The following is a 14502-nucleotide window of genomic DNA, read 5'->3' as shown; positions in this document are numbered from 1 at the left end:
TCTAACGCAAACAGGTTTATAAACTAAAATATGTTGTTCTATGTATATAAATGAGATATGGAGACAAGAAGGTAAAAAGTTTATCCCCGTTGCTACAGGTCCCTCAGAAGGGTACATTTAGGTACATGAATACAGGCATATTATAGAGATGGATGGATATGAATCATCGACAGATCTATTGAAATATAGACCATTATCTATACATAAAAATAGCAATAATTATTATAAAATAATCTAATAGTCACCACCTCTCAAAGAACCCCTCTTTGACTTGGATGAATCAGGGTCACACAATAAATGTCTCCCCTACCTGCTCACAGTGCCCTTGGCTTCTCAAACTGAAAGTACCATAAATACATCCACATTTTGGCTCTGTTGACCCACACGCACGTCAGGCTTCCCTTGTCTGCATCCCATCTGCCTGGGACATGCGCATAACATCCATATGCTAGACTTAACGTCCAGCACAAATATAGGCCTGGGGCTCACAAGATTCTAGAACCACCAAGAGCCCAGGCAGTACAGTACCATACAGTGACACATCAGAGGAAAAACTCCTACCTTTTTGATGCAGCCTTCTGGAGACACCACATCAGAATCAGTCAGCACTTGCTGCAAAAAAAAAAAAAAAATGACAAAAAAGAATATTAGTTTGAGATTTAATGACTCATGGCTCATAATGACCTTGAATGCCATCTTGGAAAGGTTTTGCTTTGTGGCTGGAGGGCAAGCCTCCACCAGGGTTGTTATAGGGGAAATGTGGTGAGGTGGATTGTATGCTGGACTTGGGATGATCCCTACTAGCTCTGTGAACCTGGACAAGTTACTTAACCTTTCTGTGTATCCAGACAATTAGTGTGGTTCTGTAGAAAAAACACTAGAGTCATTGCCAGTATTAAGAATGGGTTCTGTCACTGATTACCTGCATGATCTTGGAGAGATCACTTTTCCCCATTCATTACCTTGCACATATTTTATGTAAACTCATAGGTTCATAAATTGTTACCCTTGATAGAAAGTGAACAGATGCTTCTTACCTTTCTTGTGTCATAGACTCCCTTGTCAGGATAAATTAGAGAGCCCTTCTCAGAATCATGCTTTTTATGAATGAAGCAAAAGCTAAATTATATTTAGAGGTTAATGAATGTAAGCTTTTTTTTTTTTCTCATTCAACTTCACAGACCCCTTGAGATCTATCTGCTAAGGACTGCTTGGGAGTCCATAAACTCCAGGTTAAGACCCTTAAAAGAGGAAAAGCTCTTAGAAGACAGGGGTTAGTTGTTTTATTTTTCTATATCCTCAGCACCTCCCACAGTGCTTGGCACATAATAGGTCCCTAATAAATGCTTGTTGATTGACTGATTCAGTTCTCTGTGCCTCAGTTTCCTCATCTGTAAAATAATGGAGCTAAACTATTTTACCTTAAATGCGCCTTTTAGATTAGACCAGTACCTCAGTGTGACAGTTCATTAAAGGTAATTAAGAAGAGCTCTGACTGAATCTTTAATTTCAAATATCTCATTTCTTATTCTACCTAGAAACAGCCATTTCAAGCTTAAGTCTTCAGTTAAAATAAGGCATGATGTAGCTAGTGGTTCTTGTTAATTATAAATGTAATAATTATATTATGACATTATGTATTATATAATATACTTATTAATAATTAAAATATAATGTTGACAATTATAATTAATAATGATACCTAACATTTACATAGCACTTCAAAATATATAAAACCTTTCACAAACAATCTCTTGAATCTCATAATACTTTTAGGAGAGAAGCAATAGGAGGATTATTATGAGCATTTACAGATGAGGAAACTAAGGCTTAGAGAGTTTAAGTAGTTTGCTTGGGGGTCAAAGTTCTAGCAAGTGCCACAGGCAGAATTTGAGTCCAGTTTGACCTGGCATCTAAGTCCGATGCTCTATCCTCCATTCCACACTACCCCTACCAATCCACTGTAAAGGTGGATTGGTGCATTTCTGTGATGGGCAAATCCAATTTATACAGTTAATTTGTCAGTTTGCTTAGCTTATAAAGCACTTTCAGGCCCATTTGGATTAAAGGTGCTATGTATACACACATACGCATAAATTGTCAAGTTGTTACTGTAAGAATAAAAACCAGGGCTTGAAACTAAGATTAAGAAAACAAAATGAGAAAATCCTGGCAAATTCAGGGGTCCCTCTTTTTTCTTTCTCCCCTGAAAACCACACTTTTAAAAGAGACGGCCAATACCCACAGAGGCCGGGTGAAATGGTCCGAAAGACCAAATTCCAAAATGTCGTCTAATTGGTCTTAGCTCAGCTGTAATAACAATAAGTCATATTTTAAATGTTAAGAATTCTAACCAATTTGGTATTTTATGTTTCTTTTAATAGATCCCGAAATTGCGGTTTGGAAAGTATCTGAAAGCAAACAGAGAAGGAAAGGTGAACACCCTGAGCAGTGAAACAGGAACATTTTCTGCAGGGAAAACAGCAAGAGATGAAGGAGGTTAAGTAGTTCATAATAAACTATTCCATGCAATTTTTATTGGTCAGCCTTGGTGGAGGTGGGTGGTGGAGTTGCTGAGTTTTTAGAGACAAAACCAGAGGCAATAACTCCAGTGACCCTTAATTCAGCAAGCTACTTCCCAACCCTGTCCCCTGGCCCCCACCCAGATAGGTCACTGCCACTTTTCGTTTTTTAAATAAAAAGCCAGAGAATCCTGGATGAATGCTTGGTAAATTTCTGGGCTTCTGAAAGGAGAATGAGCCTGGCCACCCGGCCTCTCAGAGAACTCTGCCTATTATCTAATCCTGGAACCCAGATACCACTCCTTCAAGGGTCAAAGAAATGGCTGCATTTGTGAAGATCCAAGAGGAATATTAGGACATCAAACTGAGGTGAAAACTTTCATACGAAAGCTTTTAATCTAGTACCCTAAGGCATGGCACCTAGGATGGAGTCATGAAGAAGAAAACTTTCCATTTATATTAAATAGTAAGGGCAAAACCCAAAACATTTAATGTTGATAGGACCCTGGGAAAGCTGGCACACTATGACAATGCGGATGGAACCATAAGGAAGAAAATGGAATTATGTGAGTGAAGTGATCAAATGCATGCTTTGACTAAGAGATCCCACTCATGGTCATATATGTTTTTTTAAGATGTTAAAAAAGGAAGGAGTCATCTGTACCAAGGGGCAGCAAGGTGGCACAGTGGATAGAGTGCCAACCTGAAGTTAAGAAGACTCATTTTCCTGAGTTCAAATGTGGCCTCAAACAGTTACTAGCAGTGTAAGTCTAGGCAAGTCACTTAATTCTATTTGCCTCCATTTCCTGATCTGTAAAATGAGCTGGAGAAGGAAATGGCAAACCATTTCAGTATCTTTGCCAAGAAAACCACACATGGGGTCACAAAAAATCAGGTATAACTTTAAAAATGATTCAAAAAACTCATGTTCCATGTAATTTGGAGACTATGAGTATTTATTTATCATCCTCATTGTCATCATCATCATCATCATCATCATCATCATCATCATCATTATGGACTAGAGAGATGAGTCTTAGAGGAATTCAGAGAAGCATTGAGAAGATTTATTTGAACTGATACAGAGGGATGTAAAGAGAACTAAAAGAAGAATCACTAAACCATAGATTTTTAGACTGACTGGGATCTCAGCGGCCATCTGATCTAACTTCTCCCATTCCCCCAAGTTCCACAATGACTACAATCATATGCATTAAAAGACCATTATAATTGGACCAAACTATGATGAACTATTTGAACCCTGAGAAGAAAGAATGAAACACACTTCCCTCCTCTTAGCAGAGAGATGGGGAATTGAGTGTGAAGAATATTGTACATGCTGTCAGACTTGGTCACTGACTTTGATTAACTGTTTTCTTTTGTCACAAGAAGAGATTTTTGACATTAGTGAGACTAAGGTCAGGCATGTGTGGGCTCTGTATCCAGAAATGACTCTAATAGAAAAACAAAAGATAGGAATAACATTTATTTTTAAAAAATAAATTGATAATAACTGGTGATGATGGGAGCCAGTACCACAAGGACCCTTTCGTCTGGCTTAAGCAAAGACCCATGATTTCTACGTATTATTCCTGGACCCCATGAACAGTTTTAGCTGTTTAGAAACAAGTGGTTGCTGCAAATCCCCAAGGGGGCTGCAATGCAGCATTCTGAAGCCTCTCGAGAAACTAAACAGAGATACAAAGGGAGAGCATTCATTAGAAAGAATTCTCTTGTTTGAGGACTCTCACTTGGGCTGTGCCCCGTGCCCTTTGCAATGCCATGGAAGGATGGAATGCAGGGCTGAACAGCTCATCCCACAGCCCTGCTACTGCCTCAGATACTTTCGGGTATCATCCGATTTTGTACTGTATATATTTTTTAACCTGTCACGTTGCTTTCAGCTAAGAGAAAGTAATCACTCCATTAGCAACTATAGAGAGACCTGTGCGTTTTGAAGAGCTGGTTGGAGATCAGTGGTTTCCAATTAAGGAGGAACTCAGTTGAGTCTTGTTTTCTGGAACCTCTCCAAAAAATACTCCCCCCACCCCCACACACACCAAAAGCCACACCCCTAAAAGTGGTCAGAGAACCTCAATCAGGCCAGGGCATGGGAATGAATAAAAATCTTTGCAAAGCCTCAAATGACAAAATACTGAATATTTCAAGGGACACCATGTGAATCTTTTTGAGACACAGTTTACAAACTGGCATGCTCCAGCTGTAGCTAACCCCAAACTGATTATATTACTCAGACAGATCACAAAGAGCTTACATAAATAGTAATGTTACCCATTTATTGTATGAGCCCAGATAAACTATCATGGGAATTGGGAGGAGGTAGGGGAAAGATCGAAGAGCTTGTTGGGTTTAAATAATAATCATTGTTTGTATGTTTATATATCCATATCTGTTGCTCTATCTCTCTATTCTCTCTTTCTATGCAGTCATCCAGCCATTGATCTGTCAATCTATCTATCTACATATCATCTATCTATCTATCTGTCTAGTCTCTTATTCATCTCTCCATCCATGTATCTCTCTATCTCTCTGTGATTTGCAAAACACTTTTCCTGTTATCTCCTTTAATTCTCACAACAACCCTAGAAAGAAAGTATTATTATTTATTGCTATTATTATTACCATTTTGCAGATGTGGAAGATATTGAGAGGTCTCGTGACTTTTTCCTGGGATCACCCAGATAGGATGTGTCTGCAGCATTCATTCTTAAGACTTCCTAAATCCAAGTCCAGCAACTCTAATAACTGTGTCACTTAGCTGCCCAATGCATCCCAAAACAAATATCCCTAGCCCCCTTCACAGTTTGATTTCCCCCAGTTCTTTACTTCCCTCACCTGCCACCACCTACCTCAGCAACATTGTGAATGTTTTCTATACATTATTCCATATTGGGCAATTTGTGAACTTGTTGAATCTTTGATGATTGTCTTTGTGACCGGACACATAGTATCATCCTTATTGAATTGATTCATATTGATAGACTATTAACTCCTTAAGAGAAAGGGTTGTTTCCTTGTGTCTCTATCTATAAACATTTAGAACAATGCCTAATCCATACTAGAGATCATAAATTCTTCTTGGTTGACATATGGTAGCCTACTGTTTTCATTCAAACATTTTGTTTTCTATTACTTTCTTGGATTACCTTCTTCTCTACTCCAAATAGCCCCTGGAATGGTATAAAGCCTCCTTAGCACTATGACTTATCCAACCAATGACCGGTACCTCCAGACTGGTCTCTTCTCCAAGGCATACAGAACACCAGGAAGTTCCAGCAGATCTAAACTGACCTTGGAAACTAGGGTAATGCCCTGAATCCAGATGGAACAGAACGGTCAACGAAACAGTGTGACAACATTAGACTACTGAGCAGGCTGGCCTGACTGAATCTGCTCCTGCTCTCTCTCTCTTGACTCAGTCTTCCTGGGGATTTGGGATTTTCTAGAGCCAACTAGAGTAAAGATGACGCAAAAAGAGAGACAATGTGGTATGGTAGAAAGAACTGTGGATTTGGAGTCCAAACACCTGGGTTCAAATCCTGCCTTTGTACAGGGCAAGTCATAAACTTTCCCATTTGTAAAATGAGAGTAGTTGATAGATGGTTTCTAAGATCTCTTCCAACTTGAAATCTAAGATCTCATGAGCTTTAGTCACTTAATTTTGATGGGTCTTAGTTTTCCCATCTCTAAAATGAAGAGGTTGGACTAACTGGTTTCTATAGTTCTTTCCAGATCTAAATCTAAGATCCCCCATGATCCTGTGGTTCTATAAACAGGATTTCCAGGCTTACAGTTGTTCTGGAGTGGGGGTGATGGAGAAAGTTACCAGTTTGTCACAGCTTAGCAACTCGTGGACAGTGAACACACACACATACCCATGTATAGGATTTGACATCTCCTGAGGGCATATATGTTTAGACTCCCAGAATGTTCCAAGTGACCTTCAAGAAACAACAGAAAGGACCATAGAGGTCAGGAAAACAATGTTGGAATTATATCTAGAATGCTGGATTTGGAATCAGAAAGTACTGGGTTCAAATCTTACCTTAAGCACTTCTGAACAAGTCACTTAAATTAACTGAGCCTTTGTTGTCTGTAAGAGGCAGCAAGGTGGTGCAGTGGATAGAGTCTTGGGTTTGGAGACAGGAAGACCTGAGTTTAAATCTAGCTTCAGACACTTATTAGCTGTGTGACCCTGGACAAGTCACTTAACCCTATTTGCCTCAGTTTCTTCATCGGTAAAATGAGCTAGAGAAGGAAATGGCAAACAACTACAGTATCTCTGCCAAGAAAACCCCAAATGGGATCGCAAAAAGGCAGATGCAACTGAACAACAGTTTCTTGTTCTGTAAAACAGACACAGTAATAACACCTCTCTTCCCAGGTTATTTCCAGGATCAAATTAAATACATGCTTTGCAGACCTTAAAACACCAATAAGGATTAACTGTCATCACCTAGTGCAACTTTCTCATTTTGGTAGTGAAGAAATTAAGGCAGAGAGAAGTCAAGTAAGCTTCCCAAGGTCACACAAAGTAACTCGACCAAGGTCATATAGTGAATTGAGTGGTAGAACCAGGAGTAGAATCCAGGTCTCAGAAACCCTGGCTCATGTGTTTTCTAACCCGCTGTGCCAGAGGGCATGAGGCACGAAATATCCTGAGAATGGAAAGTTTCTGAGGCTGTTTTTTCCTCATCTCTGAGTGATCATCTTTTCCTTTCAAATAGAGGCCACTTTCTATTCTTGTGGGAGATGAGTCAGGCTCCAGGCTCCCTCTATTCTGATGTGAGAATTGCATAGATCATCTCCGGCTGGAGAGAAGGTCAGTGGTGTTCTCTATGCATTGATCAAAACAAAGGGCTTGTCTGTCATGAGCAAGCCAGCTTTTTTCTTCAATTCAAATAAAATATCTTCTTTTTTTCATTCATAGGCCTGGACAATCTGCCCAGCTCCTTGCTTGCCTGACAACAGGCTGGGCTCATCCTCATGGGGTCAATCCACAGGGCACAGTGCCCAGGATGGCTCAGGTCCCTATGGTTCCCTGGGACTAGCAGGAACGAACACGGGCTAGAACTCAATGTCTGTCCTTTGGGTGAATGTTCAGAATGACGATAAGTGTATCCCTAACACTGAAAGGTATTGAGGACATGTGGCTCTGAGACTTGGTTTCTTCATCTGTTAAATGGTACGACATGACCTATATGATTTATTAACAAAATAGGCATAATAAATAGGTCAATGGACTTCTCAGTCAGTCCAAAACCTCCTTTATTTTGCCTGCTTTGCTAATACATCATGTAGCTTGCATTGTTTCCTCAGTTATTATTAATTAGTCACCATAATGGGGATAACCAGAGTTACAACAACCACATCCCAGGGCCATGAGGATAACCCTGGGTAAACCATGAAACTGAAACCAATAGTTAGATGATCTGGGCTCCTATCCCAATTCTGATGGCCACTTCTCTGCTCTGGACCTCATTTCCTTTTACAAAATTAGGGATTTGGACTAGCTGATCTCCCTAGTACTTTCCAGTTCCAAATCCAAGATCCCATGATCCTCACTAGCTCCTCCAGGTCTCCAGTAAGAGCATACCTGCTTTCCAAAGGAATTGCTTAGTCTTTCAAAATCATTCACTAGCTCTGTGATTCTGGGCAAGTCACTTAACCTGTGAAGTGAGGCGATTCCACTAGGTACCAACCGTGTTCCTTTCCATCTCTAAATTTATGATCCCATGATCCCCAAACATGGCCTCAGTTGTCATTGATCCTGGAAATGTGGTCTTGGGTAGGCGCACACTTAGAATAAGGCAATTAGTTTGGCACTTGTTATAAGTATCTTGGTGCAGCAGATGGGGGCATGAACCTAGAGTTAAGAAGACCTGGGTTCAAATCCTACCTCAGACATTTACTAGTAAGTTGTTTAAATCACTTTCAAACTCCATAAAATGAAGAGATTGGAAGAAGAGGGATTCCTAGCTCCCTTCCTGTGCTATGTTCTCTGTTACTGAATTATTACTTCAGGAAACAACAAATTGGCCATGGCTTCTACACTATAATCTTGTAATAATACCATAATAGCTAAGATTTATATGGTGCTTACTATGTGCCAGGCACTCTAGCAAGTATCTTACAATTATGATCTCACTTAATCCTCATAACAACCTTGTGAAGTAGACACTATTATTATCCCCATTTTACAGATGAAAAACCTGAGACCTAGAGAGCTTACTTAAAGTCATGAATCTGGTAAACAGCAAAAGCCAGGATTCAAACTCAGGTCCTGTGATCACCAGGTTCAGGCTTCTTTCCAGGACACCATGCTGCCTCATCCCAATGTGGAAGCTGAATCGATACCATCTTTGATGTCCTTATCTGCTACATCATGTTTCATTGCTGTTCAGACATTTCCGTTACGTCCGATTCTTTGTGACTCCATTGCTGGCAAAAAAAAATTGTAGCCATTTGCCATTTCCTTCTCCAGATCATTTTACAAATGAGGAAACGGAGGCAAAAAGGGTTAAATGACTTGCCCAGGGTCACACAGCTAAGAAGTGTCTAAAGCTGACTTTTATCTCAGGTCTTCCTGACTCCAGTGCTGGCATTCTATCCACTGAGTCACCTAGCTACCCTTCATCATGTTATTTGTTCCCAACAAAATGAAGTCACAGAAGTATGGAAAGATTTATAGAACAGATGCAGAGTAAAATAAACAGAAGCAGAAAAACAGTCAAAGGCAAACAACAAAGCAGAGGAAATCCAATGCTATCAAAGCATTAAGACGAAATTCAATCCCAGAAAAGAGTTATAAGGAGATACTGCCCATCACTTTTTCACAGAGGTGGAAGAAACATGGATGTGGGATACTACCCATACTATTAGAGGTTTCTAATATATTGGCTCATTTTCCTAAATTGCTTTTAAAAAAACAACAATGAAAAACTCCTTTTAAAAAATTCATTGTTTCAAGGGATGGCTCCCAGAAAAGAGAAATGAAAATATGGGTAATGGAAAAACAAAAGATATTAAGAAAAACTATTTTTTAAAATGAGCTCACTACTTCATATCTTATCGTATGCATGAGATTTTCAAGAACTGACCACCTTCAAGAATTTGGGGTGGGGGGGAGAGTTTAGAACTTAAAATGGAACAAAAGAATAAATTAATTAAATTTTAAAAAAAGTACCTGGGGAAGTGGCCATTTTAATAGCCTACTTGAGTTATGGTGGGCTAGTTGCTGTTCTGGGCACCCACACTGTGCTGGGGGCCTGAGAGTCTCTTGGTGTGGATATCTTTAACAGAGCTTCCTCACCTAGCATTGACCTCAGGTGAAAAAACACTTGCTCCCCTCAGACACACACATATACATACACAAATACACCCCTGCTTCTGTAGGCTCTCTGTCTCAGCTTCAAACCAGGCCAATGCGGTTTGTTTTCTGAAATACCACTTTATGATCTCTAGCTTAGCCCCTTGGCACCAGCACTGGCTGGCTTACCATTTGCTGGCAAAGACCATCAATACTTTAAAACCTAGTCTCCCCATATTGTCAGAAGTATACATAATATAGAATACAATATATAATTATATATCATAGCACATTATGATATGCAATTATGTTAGATCACAATATTATAATATATAATTATATTATATATTAGTGTATAATACATTACCGATAGAATATTACATACTGAATATGTATGTGTTATATGTGTGTGTATATTGTGCATACATGTGCACATATATGTGAATGTATGTATATGTCTATGTATGTGTGTATAGACATAGATATATGTTTCATGGTAGGGTTACCTCTAAAGATGCAGATTGTCATTCTTTCATGCCAGCCCACCTTTGAGACTTGGCTTTTGACTTTTCCCAGCAGGTAACTCCACGGGACCTACAATCCCATGATTCTATTTCCACACTCCTACTCCCAGAGCCAAACAGGACAAGGCTGATATGCTCTTCCATGTGGTAGCCTTTCAAATACTTCTCTTTAATGAACATTACAATAATCATTAATGCTTAAGTAGCTCTTAAAGGTTGGCAAAGCTTTCTCTGTTATCTCCTTTGATCCTCATAGAAATGGGAAAACTGAGGCTGAAACTTATGCTAGTGCACACAGTTAAGTAAGTGTTTGAGGTGGGCTTGAAACCGAAGTCTTACTGACTTGGGACTTATATTTAGGTTCTATAGCATCCAGCTATCTGAAAGTCAGGTTTGTTTTTTAATTTTTTATTTGGTTATTCTTCTCCAGAAAGCCACAGACCTAATTTAAGAAGACCGAAATCAAGAAGTATTTATTAAGCACCTACTATATACACTTTAATGTGCTATGCTAGGTAAAATGAATAAAACAGTCCCCTGTAGCCTCTGCCTAAACAGTCACAGATTAAAAAAAGAAAAAAAATATAATGCAGTCTGACTTCCTTTTTATGTAGCTGTGGAAACTAAGGGTGGGAAAAGGAAAATGATTTCTCCAAGATGACACAGTAAGGTGATAGTATATCTAAGTCTTCTGGCTCCTGAGTCACTGCTTTTATCCATGAGTAAAGTACATGGGATAGCAAAGGAGAGTGTTCCCACAGAGGATCTCCAGGCTTCTCATTCCCAAAACCAACATTTGGGAAGGACAAATTATTCCTCTAGGTCACCAAGTGGCCCAGACAGAGAAGAAGGCAAGCTTGTCTGATCAAGTGGGAAGAAACATTTGTCAAGTCTGAAATCCACCTTTCTCCTTGGTAAGGGTGGCATACTGTAAAACATATTGGCCCAGGGCATTAATCATTTCTGCCTGGGAGCACGAAGAAGCGATGACTAAAAGTCAATAGAACAGCTCATCTTGGGTCATGGGTTGGCTTCTGTTCCCTCTGTGGTCAGACCTTCATCCTACATACCTGGGAATCTCTTACATTTTGGCTAGAAGCTGATCCAAGAAATAGATTTTCTGTAGGATTAACTTTCTCCCAGTAACCATACTTCATTGAGCTCTTTAAAAAAAGTTTTCACTTCATGAAAATAGCACGACTACTTTATGATTGATCTTGCTTCTGCAGAGTTTGAGATTTAAAAAAAAAAAATCTTGAGCTATGTAAAACCACAATGTGTCCAAATATAAAGCATTTCCAAGCATTTCATTTTATAGATAAGGACCTTAAGAAGAAGCAAAGGGAAATATCTATATGGGATCACAAAGTCAGCCTTCAAGGCCATCTAGCCAAACTCATACCTGAACAGGAATTCTCTATCCCACATTCCCCAGGAAGTGATAACCCATCACTTCTCAAAGCATCATAGTCTACTTTCAGACATGTCTCTTTGGAAAGTTTCCTTTCATTAAGGCAAAAATCTGTCTCTGCCTCCTAATTCTGCCCTCTATGGCCAAGGAGAAGAAATCAGATCTCTCTTCCATATGTCAACTCTTCAAATACTTAAAGACTATTGTTATGGTCCCACTACATCTCCTCTTCTCCAGGAAAATCATTCTAAGGCTTGATCCTGGTCTGTTACTTACCTTGGCTTACCCACTAGAAGCAAGGTGACCACTAAAATGGTCTTCTAACACAAATTATTTGTGTTCTATTTTATTGTGAAGAAAGATTCTGGTGGATCATACTGGCCTTATTATTAGAGAGGTATAACTAGGACAAAGTTTTCAACTCTCAATTCAATCCATTCCAATCAAGCAAATGTAAAGGTAGGGTCCATTAAATCAATCTATCAATCAATCAATCATTCCACCTACACTTAAGAGTAATGACCTAATCAGTTGAGAACATCTCCAATCAATCAATCAATCAATCAGTCAGTCAAAGCCTTTACTAGATGCAAAAAATCCTCAAAAGTCAATAGATGAACTGGAGAGGCGTTCACTGGGTATTTTACAGGGTACCCACATTGCTGGAGGAGATTTGGTCCTTCTATGTCAGTTTTCCATAAGTAAAAAGCCAGTTCAGGACCAGAGGATTCAAGAATCTGACACAGTGGTGGAAGCCTCCAGAGAAAGCCCTGAAAAGGAATTTTTTGTGATGGTGGAGAAGAGCCTTGTTCTTGGCCTCTATTTCAGACTTCTTCTCCTATTCCTCTCAGCCAGAAAAGTACTTTGAGAGATTCAAAGAGTCCAAATGAGCTTGAACTTTCCAATGGCATCCTAGCAATATCCTCAGAACCACTGATAGCTATGTCTAAATTGGGATCCAAGGACAGAGTAGACATGATGGAGACAGGTAGATTCAAAGTTATTAGAAAAAAGCTACATTATCCCTAAGGGAAATATCTTGAAGTCAGCGACAAAAGGACTTCCAAGAGTTGTATACCTCTTTGCCATGTATGCTTTAAGCTTGAAAATGTACATAAGAGTGAGTGTGCCATAATTTTTTTTTTTGGTGGGGATGTCTTATATGTATTGTTCCTATTCTACCATCTTGGTAAATACCCCTTTCTAAAACTAATTAAGCCTGGCTGACTAATTGATACCACCAACGGTCATGGAGAACCACACCGATGGGGGCTTGTGAACTAGGTACTGAAGTTAAAAAAAATAATCTCAAACTTTAAGAGAGTTCTCCCTACTGAGATTACTCTATATTTCTTTATCTGTATGTAAGCTGTCTTCTCTCCTCCCCTGTTACTCCCCTCCCCAAGTACAACATGAGCTCCTTGAGGAAAGGAATTGTTTTTCCTTTTGCATTCCCAACTCCTTGTACAGTGCCTGACACAGAGAAAGCACATAGTATACATTTCAATGAATTCGATTAAATAGATCTTTGGGGCCAGGACAGACATCTCTCACCACCAAGGACTTTTGGAACCCAGTACTACTGCTTTCTCTATTACTCAGTCAGAACCATAGCATTCAGAATGTCTGGGTCTGAAAAACAGCTTTATCATGAGTCTGAGATGTATCTCATTGTTAGTATTAACTTGAAACATGAAAGGCCATTATTTAAGAGGCTGAAATACCATTGCTGCCCCAGGAAAGGACTATTGGTATTGACACAACCTCTTTGAGTGTCAACCAGGAGTGGGATAATATTTATTTAGTTATGGCCATTTATTTAAAAAACATACACATACATGCACATACAAGACAGTCTGTTTTGGGCTAGAGAAATGAATTTTCAAAATGATTTCGACACTGTTTTTAAGCTTTTATAATGAAACAGACAATTCTCAGTTCTTTCCAGTGAAATTTACCAAATGTATGAAGTCTATTTCTTCTCTCCTAAGAAAAATATTTACCCAGTTGAGTATAGCAAGGGCATGATTCCTTTTCTAAAATGCACATTGCAAATCCGCAGCATGTATATTCACAATATAAAAAGCTATCCAGTTCACATCCTGCCCACCCCCACTTTCAACTCATGCTTCAACAGAAACATGGACCTGTCATCCTCCCATATTCCAGATTCAGAGTGATTGGAACATTTTCTTTTTACTTGGTCAGATTTTTCATTTGCATTTTTTATTCTTTGTTGGTTGATCCTAAATCACTCTTTTCTTAGAGGAACTAATAAGTCAGGATAAAAATAATAATAGGCTCTATCTCCTTCGCTCCCTCCCTCCTTTAGTTTTGCATATGCTATGGAGTCTCATTAACATTCCATCCTTTAAAGTGAAACAGATCATTATCAAGATAATTTACTCCTTTATGGACATTCCTTACCAAAAGTGAGCTTTAGGGGAATTCTCATCAATTTCCTTACTTAAATTACCTTGTAATAATTATATACATTTGTGAACATTTTGGTTTTCCAAGGAAAATGTGAGCTCCTTGTGGGCAGGGAACAATAATATTTAGCATTTATGTAGTGCTGTAAGCAAAGTTAGCAAAGAATCTGACAAATATTAGAACATTTGATCTTCACAACACACCTTGTGGAATAGGCACTATTATTCCCTTTTTTTTGCAGGTGAGGCAATTAATGCTGAGAGGTTGAATGGCCTTCCCAGA

At 39.1% G+C, this 14502-nt stretch overlaps 1 protein-coding gene across 4 annotated transcripts in view; it reads right to left on the bottom strand.

The window, feature by feature from the left end:
- PRDM16 (PR/SET domain 16) overlaps window positions 1-14502 on the bottom strand; it is a 635076-nt gene that overhangs the window by 315016 nt on the left and 305558 nt on the right. For all 4 annotated transcript variants that reach the window (XM_072608625.1, XM_072608629.1, XM_072608626.1 and 1 more), the window contains exon 3: window positions 562-612. In XM_072608625.1, coding sequence (XP_072464726.1) covers window positions 562-612 — 51 coding nt within the window. The remainder of the gene's footprint in view (window positions 1-561; window positions 613-14502) is intronic.

The sequence above is a fragment of the Notamacropus eugenii genome, chromosome 5, assembly GCF_028372415.1.
Source record: "Notamacropus eugenii isolate mMacEug1 chromosome 5, mMacEug1.pri_v2, whole genome shotgun sequence".
Lineage (NCBI taxonomy): Eukaryota > Metazoa > Chordata > Mammalia > Diprotodontia > Macropodidae > Notamacropus > Notamacropus eugenii.
The sequence above is the reverse complement of the archived record's forward strand: the minus strand, read 5'-3'. Positions and strand labels throughout refer to the sequence as shown.